This window comes from Mustela lutreola, chromosome 1 (genome assembly GCF_030435805.1).
Source record: "Mustela lutreola isolate mMusLut2 chromosome 1, mMusLut2.pri, whole genome shotgun sequence".
Lineage (NCBI taxonomy): Eukaryota > Metazoa > Chordata > Mammalia > Carnivora > Mustelidae > Mustela > Mustela lutreola.
The window spans coordinates 239,964,879-239,977,555 of record NC_081290.1 but is presented as its reverse complement, the minus strand read 5'-3'; the positions used below and the strand labels follow the sequence as shown (position 1 = coordinate 239,977,555).

The following is a 12,677-nucleotide window of genomic DNA, read 5'->3' as shown; positions in this document are numbered from 1 at the left end:
GCCGCGCTGAGGGCGGCGGCCGGGCGGAGAATAATGCACACTGGGTAAAAACACATTTATATACGAACCTCCGAGAAAATTTTCCAACAATTCCTTCGTCCGACCACCATGCACCAGGACAGGAAACAGCCGCCCGGCCCCCTGGCCCCGCAACCCGCATAGCGAGTCTGAGGCCCGCCCCCAGCCTCCATTGGGCGGTCATTACGTCACTCACGAGGCGCTTCCTGCTTTCCATTGGTTCAAATCTAGGCGACGCGAAAGGAGACCGCCTCATTCACGCCCCCTTTTCGTGACGTTTGCCTCGTCTGGCCTTGCAGCCAGCGCCTGAATGGCTTGTGCAAAGTGCGGAATTAAAGTTCCTGTGTCTGACTGGTTGGCAGAACCGCTCATCCTAGACAGATACCGCCTCGCTGACAAGTGATTTATGCCGATTCTGGGGCCCCAGCGGGAGGCGCCATTTTGTAGCGAGGGAGGGAGGTTGGTCCTTGTGACTAGCCGGGAGGGAGATGGGGTGACAGGCGCCATTTTCCCCACAGGGGCTAGGAGGTGGCTTTGACTCTCCCGGTGGGCTTCCTGGAGCGCGTTCTGGTGAATGGTTGGGCTTTGCTTAGAGATTGTCGAGTGTCGCCCCGTTGGGAGGACAGTGGTAGGGAGGCCTAGGACAGGAAAAGACGCTTGACCGCTCCCTGGGGGCTCTCGGTGCCTGCCGAGGCCTTTGGTTTGGAGAGAGGGCTCTGCTTTCCCAGGAACTGCTATATGCCGCTCACTGGCTGCCAAGCCTGCTCGGGCTTTTCAAGTCGCCGGGGCATCAGTTGGTGGGGGAGTGGGCCTCCTGCCCCTGCCAAAGCTCCGATGGAGCTTGGCAACGGGGCGGTCGTCTTGGTCTCTGCTGGGAGACACTGCGGGTGCTTTTGTGCTTTCATGTTGCTTAGGTTGTAAGTTTGAAGTGGGCTGAAATGGTGTCGTCACCCTCGTTTTTAACTTTCCCTTTTTTGTGTGTTGAGAATTAAAAGAAAGTAAGGAGGGTGGGGAAAGCATTGTCTTGGTTGGGCTCCGCAAAACTCTCAGCTCAGAGTTTTTCTAAACTATTGGAAATACTAGTCTTTTCAGGAATATTCATTAAGTGTTCATTTGCTTTGACAACAAGGCCTCGTAAAGGTGAGATAGTGTGGAGACAAGATTTGTTCAGTCGTGTATTCCAGGTGTAGAATTAGGTAGTTAATAAGAGAATGAGGTGGCTGATCGCTTCAACACATTTGTGACCTGCCTACAAAAACTGAAGAGCTTGATGGCGTTTGATTTAGTGACTCGGATTTCAGGTGATTATGGAATTGCCAAAATATTAAGGCAAAGAGGTGTTAAAGATACCCAGCCTACTAATGGAGTCTGGTTTCAGATTTTTAACGTTACCTTCTTTTTGGTGGGGAATGGAGGTCGACTAACTATAACCAAAGCATAGTTGCATAATTGGTGCCCAAACTCCATTAGAAGGCATATAGGACTTTGAGTTTCTTTTGAATAATACTCTTTAGCAGCTTAAAGTAGTTTCTATTTTTTATGTCCTTATAAAGATGGAAAATATGACACAAAACTGGATTAGGTTAATTGAAGCTGGAGGAATTGGCTTACAAAACAGACCATGTACCCAATGGATACATTCTCTTTGAGAAATGGAGTTCAGATGAAAAATGTTTTAATTACTTTCAGTACCTTCCAGCTGTTATATCTGCATTTTATAAGCAGGTATATCATTAATCAGAATACTTTCATGTAGTTTAGCCAGTTGTTACTGAGTCCCATGCCTTTAATCTACTTAAAGCACTATAAATATAAAATCTCATAAAGATTTAAAAAATCACCCTGTAGTTATAGATTGCAATTACAGGACATCTTCATGTCCCCAGAACCTTCTGAGTGGTTGTAAAAATTGAATGGTGGTGGATAGGGGGTTATAATTCCAATAATTCAGAGGGAAACCTTAATTCAGATTTTCTTACAGGTAATGGAACTTTATGTTAACAGTATTTACCAGTGACTATAGAACAGAGTTCAAGTGTACATAGTATTCAAGGCCATTCATAATCTTCAGATTTTCCCCACATCACCTCCTGTCTCATATCAGTACATTTTGTCAAATTAAGGGCTTGTTGAGAATACTTCCAATCAGTGCTAGTCCAGGCTTTTTTTTTTTTTTTTTTTTTTTTAAGATTTTTATTTATTTATTTGACAGAGATCACAAGTAGGCAGAGAGGTAGACAGAGAGAGAGAGGAAGGGAAGCAGGCTCCCTGGTGAGCAGGGAGCCGGATGTGGGACTCGATCCCAGGACCCTGGGATCATGACCTGAGCGGAAGGCAGAGGCTTTATTTTAACCCACTGAGACACCCAGGCGCCCTAGTCCAGGCTTTTAAAGCTGAACCATTTCCTCAATTTTAGAAATAAGCAAACATTTCTAGCCCCCTTTAAAAACTGTTACCATCATGTTTTTTTTTTTTTTTTTAAACGTTCCTTTCAGTATCTCAAAACTTTTCTAGAGAATGATTGTTTTTGGCATGTTCGTATAGTGACATGACCATTAAAGTACTACATGCACAGAAGAAAGAGAAAGGATGCATTAAACTATTTTAAGTATCTCTGGGAGAGGGTTTTATTTTTTCTGTAATAAATATGGATCTTTTCATCATGAATTTGAAGATTTTTTTTTCCCCAGCACTAAAGAATTTAAAACCAGGGCACTTGGGTGGCTCAGTTTGTTAAGTGACTACCTTTGGCGTGGGTCGTGGTCCTGGAGTCCTCTGATCAAGTTCCACATTTAGCTCCCTGCTCGGCGGGGAGTCTGCTTCTCCCGATGACCTCTCTCTCCTCTCATGCTCTCTCTCTCAAATAAAATATTTAAAAAATAAATAAATAAAACCAAACTAGTAGCTTACTCTCTCCGTTAGGAGTTGTAGAATTGTCTTGTTTCAGAACCTGGTAAAACATGCTTAATTTCACAATGTAATTGGGAGGATATATGATAATGTAGATAAATGTAGCACTCTACTTACCAGAGATGCTTCTCATATACTTCTGTTAGCTTGTCTTGGTTCTTAAGCACCTTGATAACACCTTTGAGATTCAGATGAAAGCTACGTTAAGACGTACTAAAAAGCTTGAAGTTCTGGGACACCTTGGTGGCTTGGTTAAGTGTCTGCCTTCAGCTCAGGTCATGATTCCCAGCTGGGATTGAGTTCTGCATTGGGCTCCTTGTTCAGCAGAGGAGCTCTCTCTCTGACAGAATCTTAATAAGAAAATAAAAAGAAATGAAGTTCTGGGGCACCTGGATGGCTTAGCTGGTTAAGGGGTTAAGTGTCAAGACTCTTGGTTTCACCTCAGGTTATGTATGATCTCGGGGTCCTCTGATCCAGTCCCTCCTTGGACTCTGCTCAGTGGGGAGTCTGCTCGAAATTTTTCTCTTCCGCTGACCCTCCCCATTCTCTTGCTCACACTAAAATAAAGTAAATCTTAAGAAAGGGGGGGCTGAAATTCCATTAATTAAGGTTTAATTAGAACATACTTTAGGAAGTGTATGATTAGGTTATTTAAAACATTCCCATCTCAGTTCTCAGTATATATGCTGATGATAAAGCATAGGTATCATAAAACTGGTAATGTTGTGGTAATGTTGGGGTCCCTGGGTGGCTCATTCGTTAAGCGTCTACCTTCGGCTCAGGTCATGATCCTGGGGTCCTGGGATCCAGCCCTGCATCAGGGTCCCTGCTCTGCTGGAAGCCTGCTTCTCCCTCTCCCACTCACCCTGCTTGTGTTCCCTCTCGCTAAGTCTCTGTTAAATAAATCTTAAAAGAAAAACTGGTAATGTTGTTAGTGACTAATTGCGTGATTTCCTTACTTCAAACTGATAATGCCCATATGAATGTAATTTTTTCTTTTTGCCAACTCTGTGCTTGGACTAATTGGTTAACCCCATTTGAAAAAAATCACCCAAGTAGTGAGCTTCAGGGTTTACCAGTTGTGGTTAATGTGTATTGTTTATTTTAGTGGCAAGCTAAAAATACTCAATCCACACATTTGTAAAGCCCCTTAAGATTTCAGGTGTTCCTTTGAAACTGGCTACCTTGGGTGCCTGGGTGGCTCAGTGGGTTAAAGCCTTTGCCTTCGGCTCAGGTCATGATCCCAGAGTCCTGGAATCTTGAGCCCCACATCAGGCTCTCTGCTCAGCAGGAAGCCTGCTTCCTGCCCCCCACCCCCACCCCCGCCTGCTGTCTGCCTACTCATGATCTCTGTTGGTCAAATAAATAAATAAAATCTTTAAAAAAAAAAAAAAAAACTGGCTACCTTGATGATGTTCTAGCTATCATTTTGGCTTCTAATTAACATTTACTTAAAGTAGAGCATTACAGACAGTAAAACCAGTTTCATTAATATGCATAGTAAATCTGCAGCATTTTAGCAGAATACGTTGTTAGTCCAGGAATGAAACGACTGGTTTTAACATGATTTTATTTTTCTGGGGAAACAATATTTTTTTATTTTTTAAATATGTATTCTTAAATTTGACAGCAAGAGAGGGTACACAAGATAGGGGAGTGGGAGAGGGAGAAACAGGCTTCCTGCTGAGCAGGGAGCCTGAATTTGGGCTCGATCCCAGGAGCCTGGGATCACGACCTGACCCACTCAGATGCCCCAACAATCTTGAAAAAGAAAAAAGAATAGTTTCATATTTTTAAGACCTTTTTTTTTTTTAAATAAGCTTATGATTTTTTAAAAAAGATTTTGTTTATTTATTTGACAGATCACAAGTAGGAGAGGCAGGGAGAGGGAGAAGCAGGCTCCCTGCTGAGCAGAGAGCCCGACACGGGGCATGATCCTAGGTCCTCCTGAGATCATGACCTGAGCCAAAGGCAGAGACTTAACCCACTGAACCACCCAGGCACCCCATAGATTTCATTTATTCGAGACAGACAACATGCAAGCAGAGGGAGGGACAGAGATAAGCAGAATTCCCGTACAGAGCCTGACTTGGGGCTTGATCTAAAACCGAGAATCAGATCCTCAACTGACAGCCACCCAGGCACTCCAGGGAAAACATAATCTTGAGATAAAGTGAGAATTTTTTTAAAGATTCATTTTTTAGAGGCGTTTGCGTGGCTGAGTCGTTAGGCATCTGCCTTCAGCTCAGGTCATGATCCCAGGGTCCTGGATCAAGCCCCACATTGGGTTCCATGCTCTGTGGGAATCCTCTTCTCCCTGTCCCACCGGGGCTTGTGCTCCCTCTCTAGCTGTGTCTCTGTCAAAAAAATAAAACCTTAAAAAAAAATTATTTTTTTAGAGAGTGAGTGAGGGTGCACACATGTGCCCCGGGGGAGGGGCAAAGGGGGAGAAAGAGAAAATCACAAGCAGACTCCCCAGTGAGTGCAGAGCCTGACCAGGGGCTCAATCTTATGACCCTGTGGTCATGACCTAAGCCAAAATCAAGAGACGCTTAACTGAAGCATCAGGTATCCCAATAATTTTTTTTTAAATACAACTCACGTCTCCAAATAAGCATTAAGATTGGTATTATTTTATAGAAAGACACTAACTGCTGTAATTTTTTTGAGAAAAAAGTTTGGTTCAGTCTTAAATTCCTAATACTAGGGACACCTGGGTGGCTCAGTCGGTTAAGTGTCTACCCTCAGCTCAAGTCATGATCCCAGAGGCCTTGGATCCAGTCCTGCAGCCAGCTCCTTGCTCAAAGGGGAGCCTGCTTCTCCTTGTGCCTGCCCCTTCCCCTGGTTGTGCTCTGACAAAAAAAATAAATAAATAAGAGAGATGTAACATTTACTGTAAAAAAGTTAAAAAGAGAATTTTAAGGATCTGGTATCAGGAGTCCCTGGGTGGCTCAGTCTTTAAGCCTCTGCCTTTGGCTCAGGTCCTGATCCCAGGGTTCTGGGATTGTGCCCTGCATCGGGCTTCCTGCTCCACAGGAAGCCTGCTTCTCCCTCTCCCACTCACCCTGCTTGTGTTCCCTCTCTTGCTGAGTCTATGTTAAATAAATATTTTTTTAAAAAAGTATCTGCCTCCAAAATTTTGGCACCAGTTACAGTAATAGGACTGTTTGATAGGGTGATGGAATTTAAAACATGAATGAGGCACCTGGCCAGATCAGTTGGTGGAGCTTGCGACTCTTGATCTTGGGGTCATGGGTTTGAGCCCCACGATGAGCCTAGAGTTACTTAATAACAAAAATTAAAAAATGAGCTAGTAGCAAATGAAATATGGGGAAATATAATCAAACTATTTACTCCTAATCTCTAAGATTGTATTTATTTGACAGAAAGAGAGATGGCAAGAGAGGGAACACAAGCAGGGGGAGTGGGAGAAGCAGGCTTCCCGCTGAATAGGGAGCTCCATGCAGGGCTTGATCCTGGGACTCCGGGATCATGACCCAAGCTAAAGGCAGCCACTTAACTACTAAGCCACCCAGGCGACCCTACTCCTAATCTCTAAACTATTTACAACTGAATAACCATGAGTAAAACTTTTTAATTTGGAAATATTTCAGGTTACCTTTTAGAGAACTTTAACCAAATTTGACTTTAATAAAACTGAAAATGTAGATATTTATATAAAATTCAGCATTTTAAAGTGTTCCACTTTAGTGGTTTTTAGTATATTCACAAGGCTGTACAAACCATCACCACTGTCTAATGCAAATAATCATCCCCAGAAGAAACCCTGTATCACCCATTAGCTGCATTTCTTCATTCCTTCTCCACCCCCACAGCTACGACTGTCTCCGCACTTGACAATTCTAGAAGTTTCATATAAGTGGAATGTTTTGTCTGACTTCTTTCACTGTTTCAAGGTTCATCCACATTGTAGCATGTAACAGTACTTTGTTACTTTTAATTGCCTAATATCTAACGGACTGTATGGCCACAAATTATATTTATCTGTCCATGGTTATATAGCATGGCTATAATGCTGCTATGAACAATCCTGTGCATGTTTTTGTGCAGATGTGTTTCATTTCTCTTCGTTATGTTTATCTAGAATTTCTGGGTTACACTATTTTCAATCTTCTGAAGAACTGCCAAACTTTTCTAAAATAAGCATTTTCATATTACCAGCAATATATGAGGGTTCCAATTTCTCCACATCCTTACCAAACTTGTGATGTTCACCTTCTTGATTAAAGACGTTATTAAAGTATGAAATATCTACTTGGAATTTCCCTAATGACTAGGGATGTTCAACATCTTTGGGAGTTCTTTTTTCAGTAGGCTCTATGCCCAACATGGGCCCAGAACTCACCACCCAGAATGTCACAGGCTCTACTGACTGAGACAGCCAGGTACCCCTTTACTTTTTAAATTGGGGTTTCTTTGTTGAGTGTTAAGAGTCCTCTATATATTCAGGATTTCCAAATATTTTCTCATATTCTCTGAGCTATCTTTTCACTTTCTGGAAAGGGTCCTCTGAAGCAGTTTAAAATTTTGATGAAGTTCAAGCTACCTCTTTAACCTTTTGTTGCTTGTGTTTTGGTGTTAGATCCAAGAAACTGTTGCCTAATTCAGTCACAAATATTTATGCCAATATTTTTTCTTAAGAGTTTTGTTGGAAGGGCGCCTGGGTGGCTCAGTGGGTTAAAGCCTCTGCCTTCAGCTCAGGTCATGATCCCAGGGTCCTGGGGTTGAGCCCCTTGGGCTCTCTGCTCAGCAGGGAGCCTGCTTCATCCTCTCTCTGCCTGCTTTTCTGCCTACTTGTGTTATCTGTAAAATAAATAAATCTTTAAAAAAAAGTTTTGTTGGAGTTTGAATGTTTACATCTTTGAACCACTTTGAGTTAGTTTGTGCATATGGTGTGAGGGTAGATATCCAACTGTCTCAGAACCACTTGTTGAAAAGATTTTTCTTATATTGAATGGTCTTGGCACCCTTGTCAAAAATCAGTTGACCATAAGGGTTTATTTCTGACTCTCAATCTTATTCCATCTCTCAGCATGTCTATCCTTATACCTAAGACCACTGCCATGATTATAAAATCATGTTCGCTTTCAAGATTGTTTTGACTAGTTTTGAGTCCCCTTGAATATCCATAGAAATTGTCATTTCCTGAAAAAAATTAGCTGTTTTTATAGGGATTACATAGAACACATAGATAAATTTGGGGAGGACTGGCATCTTCATGATACTGTCTTCCAATTCATGCATATAGGACATCTTCTCATCTATTTAGTTCTTCTCTCAAGTGTTCATAGTTTTCACAGGTTTTTCAGTTTTGCTAAAATTTTTGATGGGTCATAAAAATTTCCTTAATTCCACTGTTGTTTCAGTACAATTGATTTTTTAAAAAAAGATTTTATTTATTCATTTGACACAGAGATCACAAGTAGGCAGAGAGACAGGCAGAGAGAGAGGAGGAAGCAGGCTCTCCGCGGAGCAGAGAACCCAATGTAGGGCTCGATCCCAAGACCCCGGGATCATGACCAGAGCTGAAAGCACAATCTTTAACCCACTGAGCCACCCAGGCACCCCTACAATTGATTTTTAAATATTAATCTTGTGTCTTGCAACCATGATGAAGTCAGCTTTTTTGTGAGAGGATTCCTATAAGCTTTCTACAAGATCATGTCAAATAGTTTCACTTCTTGCTTTCTAATCTAGTAGGATGCTTTTTATTTTTTCTTGCCTAATTGCCCTGGCTAGTCTTGTATGTACAATGCTGTATATACGTGGCAACAGGGAACCTGCTTGTCTGGTTCTTGATCACAGCGCCAGGTTTTTAGTTTCTCATTACAGCCACTAGCTTTTAGGCTTTTGGTAATGCCATTTTTCAGTCTGAGGAGTTCCCTTGTACTTCTAGTTTGAGTTTATTAAAGGATTTTTTTTTTTTTTTTTAATCTTTAAGACTCAGATGGGAAGCATTTAAATACAGGATCCAAACTGAGTATAACTGACAAAATTTCAATCTATACATGAAAGCAGAATCCAGACATACATAGAAGGTCACCTATGCTTTAAAAAACCTGGAAGAGTGCCTAGGTGGCTCAGTGGGTTAAGCCTCTGCCTACCGCTCAGGGCATGATCTCAGGGTCCTAGGATAAAGCTCTGCATCAGGCTCTGCTCAGCAGAGAGCCTGCTTACCCCTCTCTCTCTGCCTGCCTCTCTGCCTACTTGAGATCTGTCAAATAAAATCGAAAACAAACAAACATGGAAGGGTGTGTGTCTGTTACTTCACAAAAAAGTTATTTAAAAGACACTTTTTCCTTACATATTAATAAAATCCTGGATTTCTAGCTAAACACCTAGTTTCCCTTTTTAAGAACCACATTCAGCAAAGTGCTATTACAAGAGTGGCCAACCTCATCAAAGGTAAAATGCAGAATTCAGGAATGCTTAAAAAAAAAAAAAAGTCACAGAGATCTTCACCAAAATTTAAATGATATAAAACAGAACTGGACATTTTTGTGATGGATGTTTTAATGTAATTTTAGGCCATTCATTTCACAAATACTTATGGAGTGCCTACTATGCTTAAGGCATTGTGTTAGATCTTCCCAAAGACATGGTTTAGTTGTATTAATACAGTTCTTAATGACTTTTTCTTCATGCTTGCTTCAGGGCCTACATCTAGGGCTGAACAGAAGCATATAATCGTAAGGCTGTGGTCTGGCCACCCCAGCTCTACACTCTGGTCTCCTCCGGAGGAGAGCACAGCAGTCACTATCTTGATAAGGTGTGTAGCTTAGCAATCATCATTTTATTACCTGGAGAGAAACAGATTAATAACTTCCTTTAATAGTGATCAACGAATAGTTTTTGGAAAAAAAATAGACAGCTTAAGTTTAACAAAAAGTGAAGATTCTACGCTGTCAGTCATTTGACAAAACAAAAATTGAAACCCAAACAAAATCAGAACTTCTATAAATTTAAATAAGTTACAGGTTAGTGAAACTGTGGGAAAGACTGTATATTAAATAATATCTACATGCAACCCATTACAAGTCTGTAAATACTCATCCAAAGTCCTACACCCTTACTCAGAAGCACTGACAAGTATCAACGTGCATAATCTGTAAGAAACTATAATTTGATGTTAAATTTAAGGGAATACTGTAAATAACTGATATATATTTGAGACATTAGAAACTAACACTTGAAAACTATTTAATATAATTTAAAGGTCTTTAATTTCAATTACAATCTATAAATGGAGATTAGTTTGGATTGTATGACAGAGGAGACAATAAAACTTTTCTCAAAGACATACCAGTACATTTTTTTAGAATAAAAGCTCAGCAAATGAGAATTTTCATACTGTGCATGGGAATAACTAAAACCTTTATTAGATATGGTTTTCCAATAACAATGTGAAAATTGGAATTATCAATTCAAAGAGCATTGAAGTCTGAAGTTTAAAAAAGTAGACTAGATATTAAGGGATAAAAGGTAAAGGAAGACGAAAATGTTTAATACTATTCAATATATCCCCTCTGTACACAATGTTGCATATATACAACTACTCCATTTTAATTTTATTGATTTTATATAATAGTGAAATCCCCTTAAGCAACCTAGGGTATACAGATGGTATCCAACTTGGGGGGAAAAAAAGTAGAAACACACTTGATTAACAGTTTTCACTCACACATTTTAGACAGACAATTTTTTTGTTTTTTTTTTGTTTGTTTGTTTTTTGCCAAGATTTTCATAGTAAATTCATAAATATAGGAAATACTTTCACTCCTTCAGTGTTAAAATAGAAAACCAAACAGTGCCAACAGTAGTGGCTTAATTATTGGCATACAAGAAAAACACAACACCAATGGGTTTTCTTCATTATGCATTTTAAATATCAATATGTGCATTTGTTTCATTTTTACAGTTATAAATTTCCTAGTCTGTTATAGACAACAGCATTTAATAGTTTTGAATCCATTGAGATGTTGCTTTCAATTTGAAATATTGTGTGTATACATGTATATAAAAAAATAACCCAATGTATGACTCATCTGACAGATGTTTAAGATCAATAAAGGCTTATTTTTCAACATGCAGTTAGGAGAGAGGGAAGCAAGCCAACCTCTCCACATTGTCTTTGTTGCTGGCTTGTTTTTGCAGTGGTATCAATAGTGGTTTTTGGAGGGAACCGTGTGCCTTTAGCCTAGCTATTTAAGAGAAGATACCACAATCAAGAGGGGTAAGGAAGAAGGGGGGAGGAGAATATGAGCAGATGTTAAATTTTAAAAGTGTGCATTTTGCACTCTTCTAGGTACAGAATAAAAACAGGCCAATGAGGGAAAAGTTTTATAATTAGGAAAAAACTGCAATCAAATCAAGACATAATAGCCGAATTAAGTTCTTTTAATAGATTGCATATATAGATGTTTAGCCATACTCTTTGATCAACTCTTTAAGAGTAGAACTTTATATCCAATTTACATGCTTCAAATATCACCTTTCTTATTTGATACAGTAAGGTCTTGTATCCAAGTCTCCACTTGTACACTGAGAGCTTTAAGAAAAAACAGGACACAGAGGGAGTTGCCATTTTTAGCAGCAATGAAATATCACTAACCCCTTTTAACATACCGAATTCAAGTCACTATCAGAGGTGAGTGCACCACAAAGTCACCAGGTACAAAATTGCTATTTCATTTTTAAATTAATAACTTGAAATTACCCTGCCCCCCACCCCATTACATCCCTTCTTTTTATAAACAGCAAACATTTTGCTATTTTATACATAGGCTAGCAGGCTTGTTTCAATATGAAAGTGCTAATTCATTTACAGATTTTTTTTTTTAATCAGTTATGTAGTGCTACAATAAATGTCCAATAATCTACATAGGAACAATCTTTGATGAATGAAAATGATGAAGATTGAATAAGGCTATCGATTACCTTATCTTATTTACATATAAAGAATAGATACCCAATGGTGAGGAAGAGACAGAAATCGGACAAATACTCATAGGTGTAAAAATTACATCTACCTTTGAGCTTATACTGTAAATGAGACATTTTAAGTAGTCCTGTAGCCCATGCCTATTTTTTCCTCAGAAAAAGAAAAGCTGCCTTCATGACATCCCCTCGTTTCAGATTTCCACAGTGTCACTTGAACTTTCAGTCAGAATCTTTCTTCAAAAAATAAAGAAAATACCACCCCCAAATTACCACCCTCCCCCCAAAAATCCCTCTGGTTTCTTTTTCAGTGCCAAGTTGCATGATCAGGTCCCACCTCCTGGGTTTTTTTGTCCATCTATTGATCAATTAGTTTAGAGTAGATAACATGAACCAGTTCTGGAACCGCTACTAGGAGGAACACAAGCTCTTCACTACAATCACACAGCAGGAAAGAAAGTGATAACTCAATTCATCCCTGGTGCCGGGCCTCCAAAATTGAAAGAACTTGGCACAACTGGAGCACTGAATTTGTATCCTCCATGCTTCTCAATCATTTTGGATTCTAAAAAAACAAGTAAGTGAAAGTTTAAAAGAATATTTAATCATCTTTACTACTTTGGAGAACAGAAGGAATTGATAGACATTAACAAAAGCTTAACCCACTTAATAAACAGAAAGTTCCAAAGTTGTCCTCTCCCTCCTTCTCTTGTATAGGAGTAAGAGAAGGGAAGATGTACATTATAGAGAGAAGATAAACCCTCATGTTATATACAGTAGACTTCTTAGCC

The 12,677-nt window shown here is 39.8% G+C and overlaps 2 protein-coding genes across 9 annotated transcripts in view; both read right to left on the bottom strand.

The window, feature by feature from the left end:
• ZNF143 (zinc finger protein 143) overlaps positions 1 to 176 on the bottom strand; it is a 60,087-nt gene extending 59,911 nt beyond the window's left edge. For 3 of the 7 annotated variants that reach the window (XM_059135786.1, XM_059135751.1, XM_059135796.1), the window contains exon 1: positions 69 to 145. Coding sequence is in view for 2 of the 7 variants with exons in the window: in XM_059135733.1 (XP_058991716.1) it covers positions 69 to 110 (42 nt within the window). In the remaining 5 variants the exon portion in view is untranslated. Of the gene's footprint in view, positions 1 to 68 lie in introns of all 7 variants that reach the window. The other 4 variants (XM_059135733.1, XM_059135744.1, XM_059135776.1 and 1 more) reach the window with 3 other exon arrangements.
• A 10,128-nt stretch (positions 177 to 10,304) lies between these two features.
• IPO7 (importin 7) overlaps positions 10,305 to 12,677 on the bottom strand; it is a 56,576-nt gene continuing 54,203 nt past the window's right edge. For both annotated transcript variants that reach the window (XM_059135680.1, XM_059135689.1), the window contains one exon: positions 10,305 to 12,451. In XM_059135680.1, the coding sequence (XP_058991663.1) occupies positions 12,354 to 12,451 (98 nt within the window). In that variant the 3' untranslated portion in view covers positions 10,305 to 12,353. The remainder of the gene's footprint in view (positions 12,452 to 12,677) is intronic.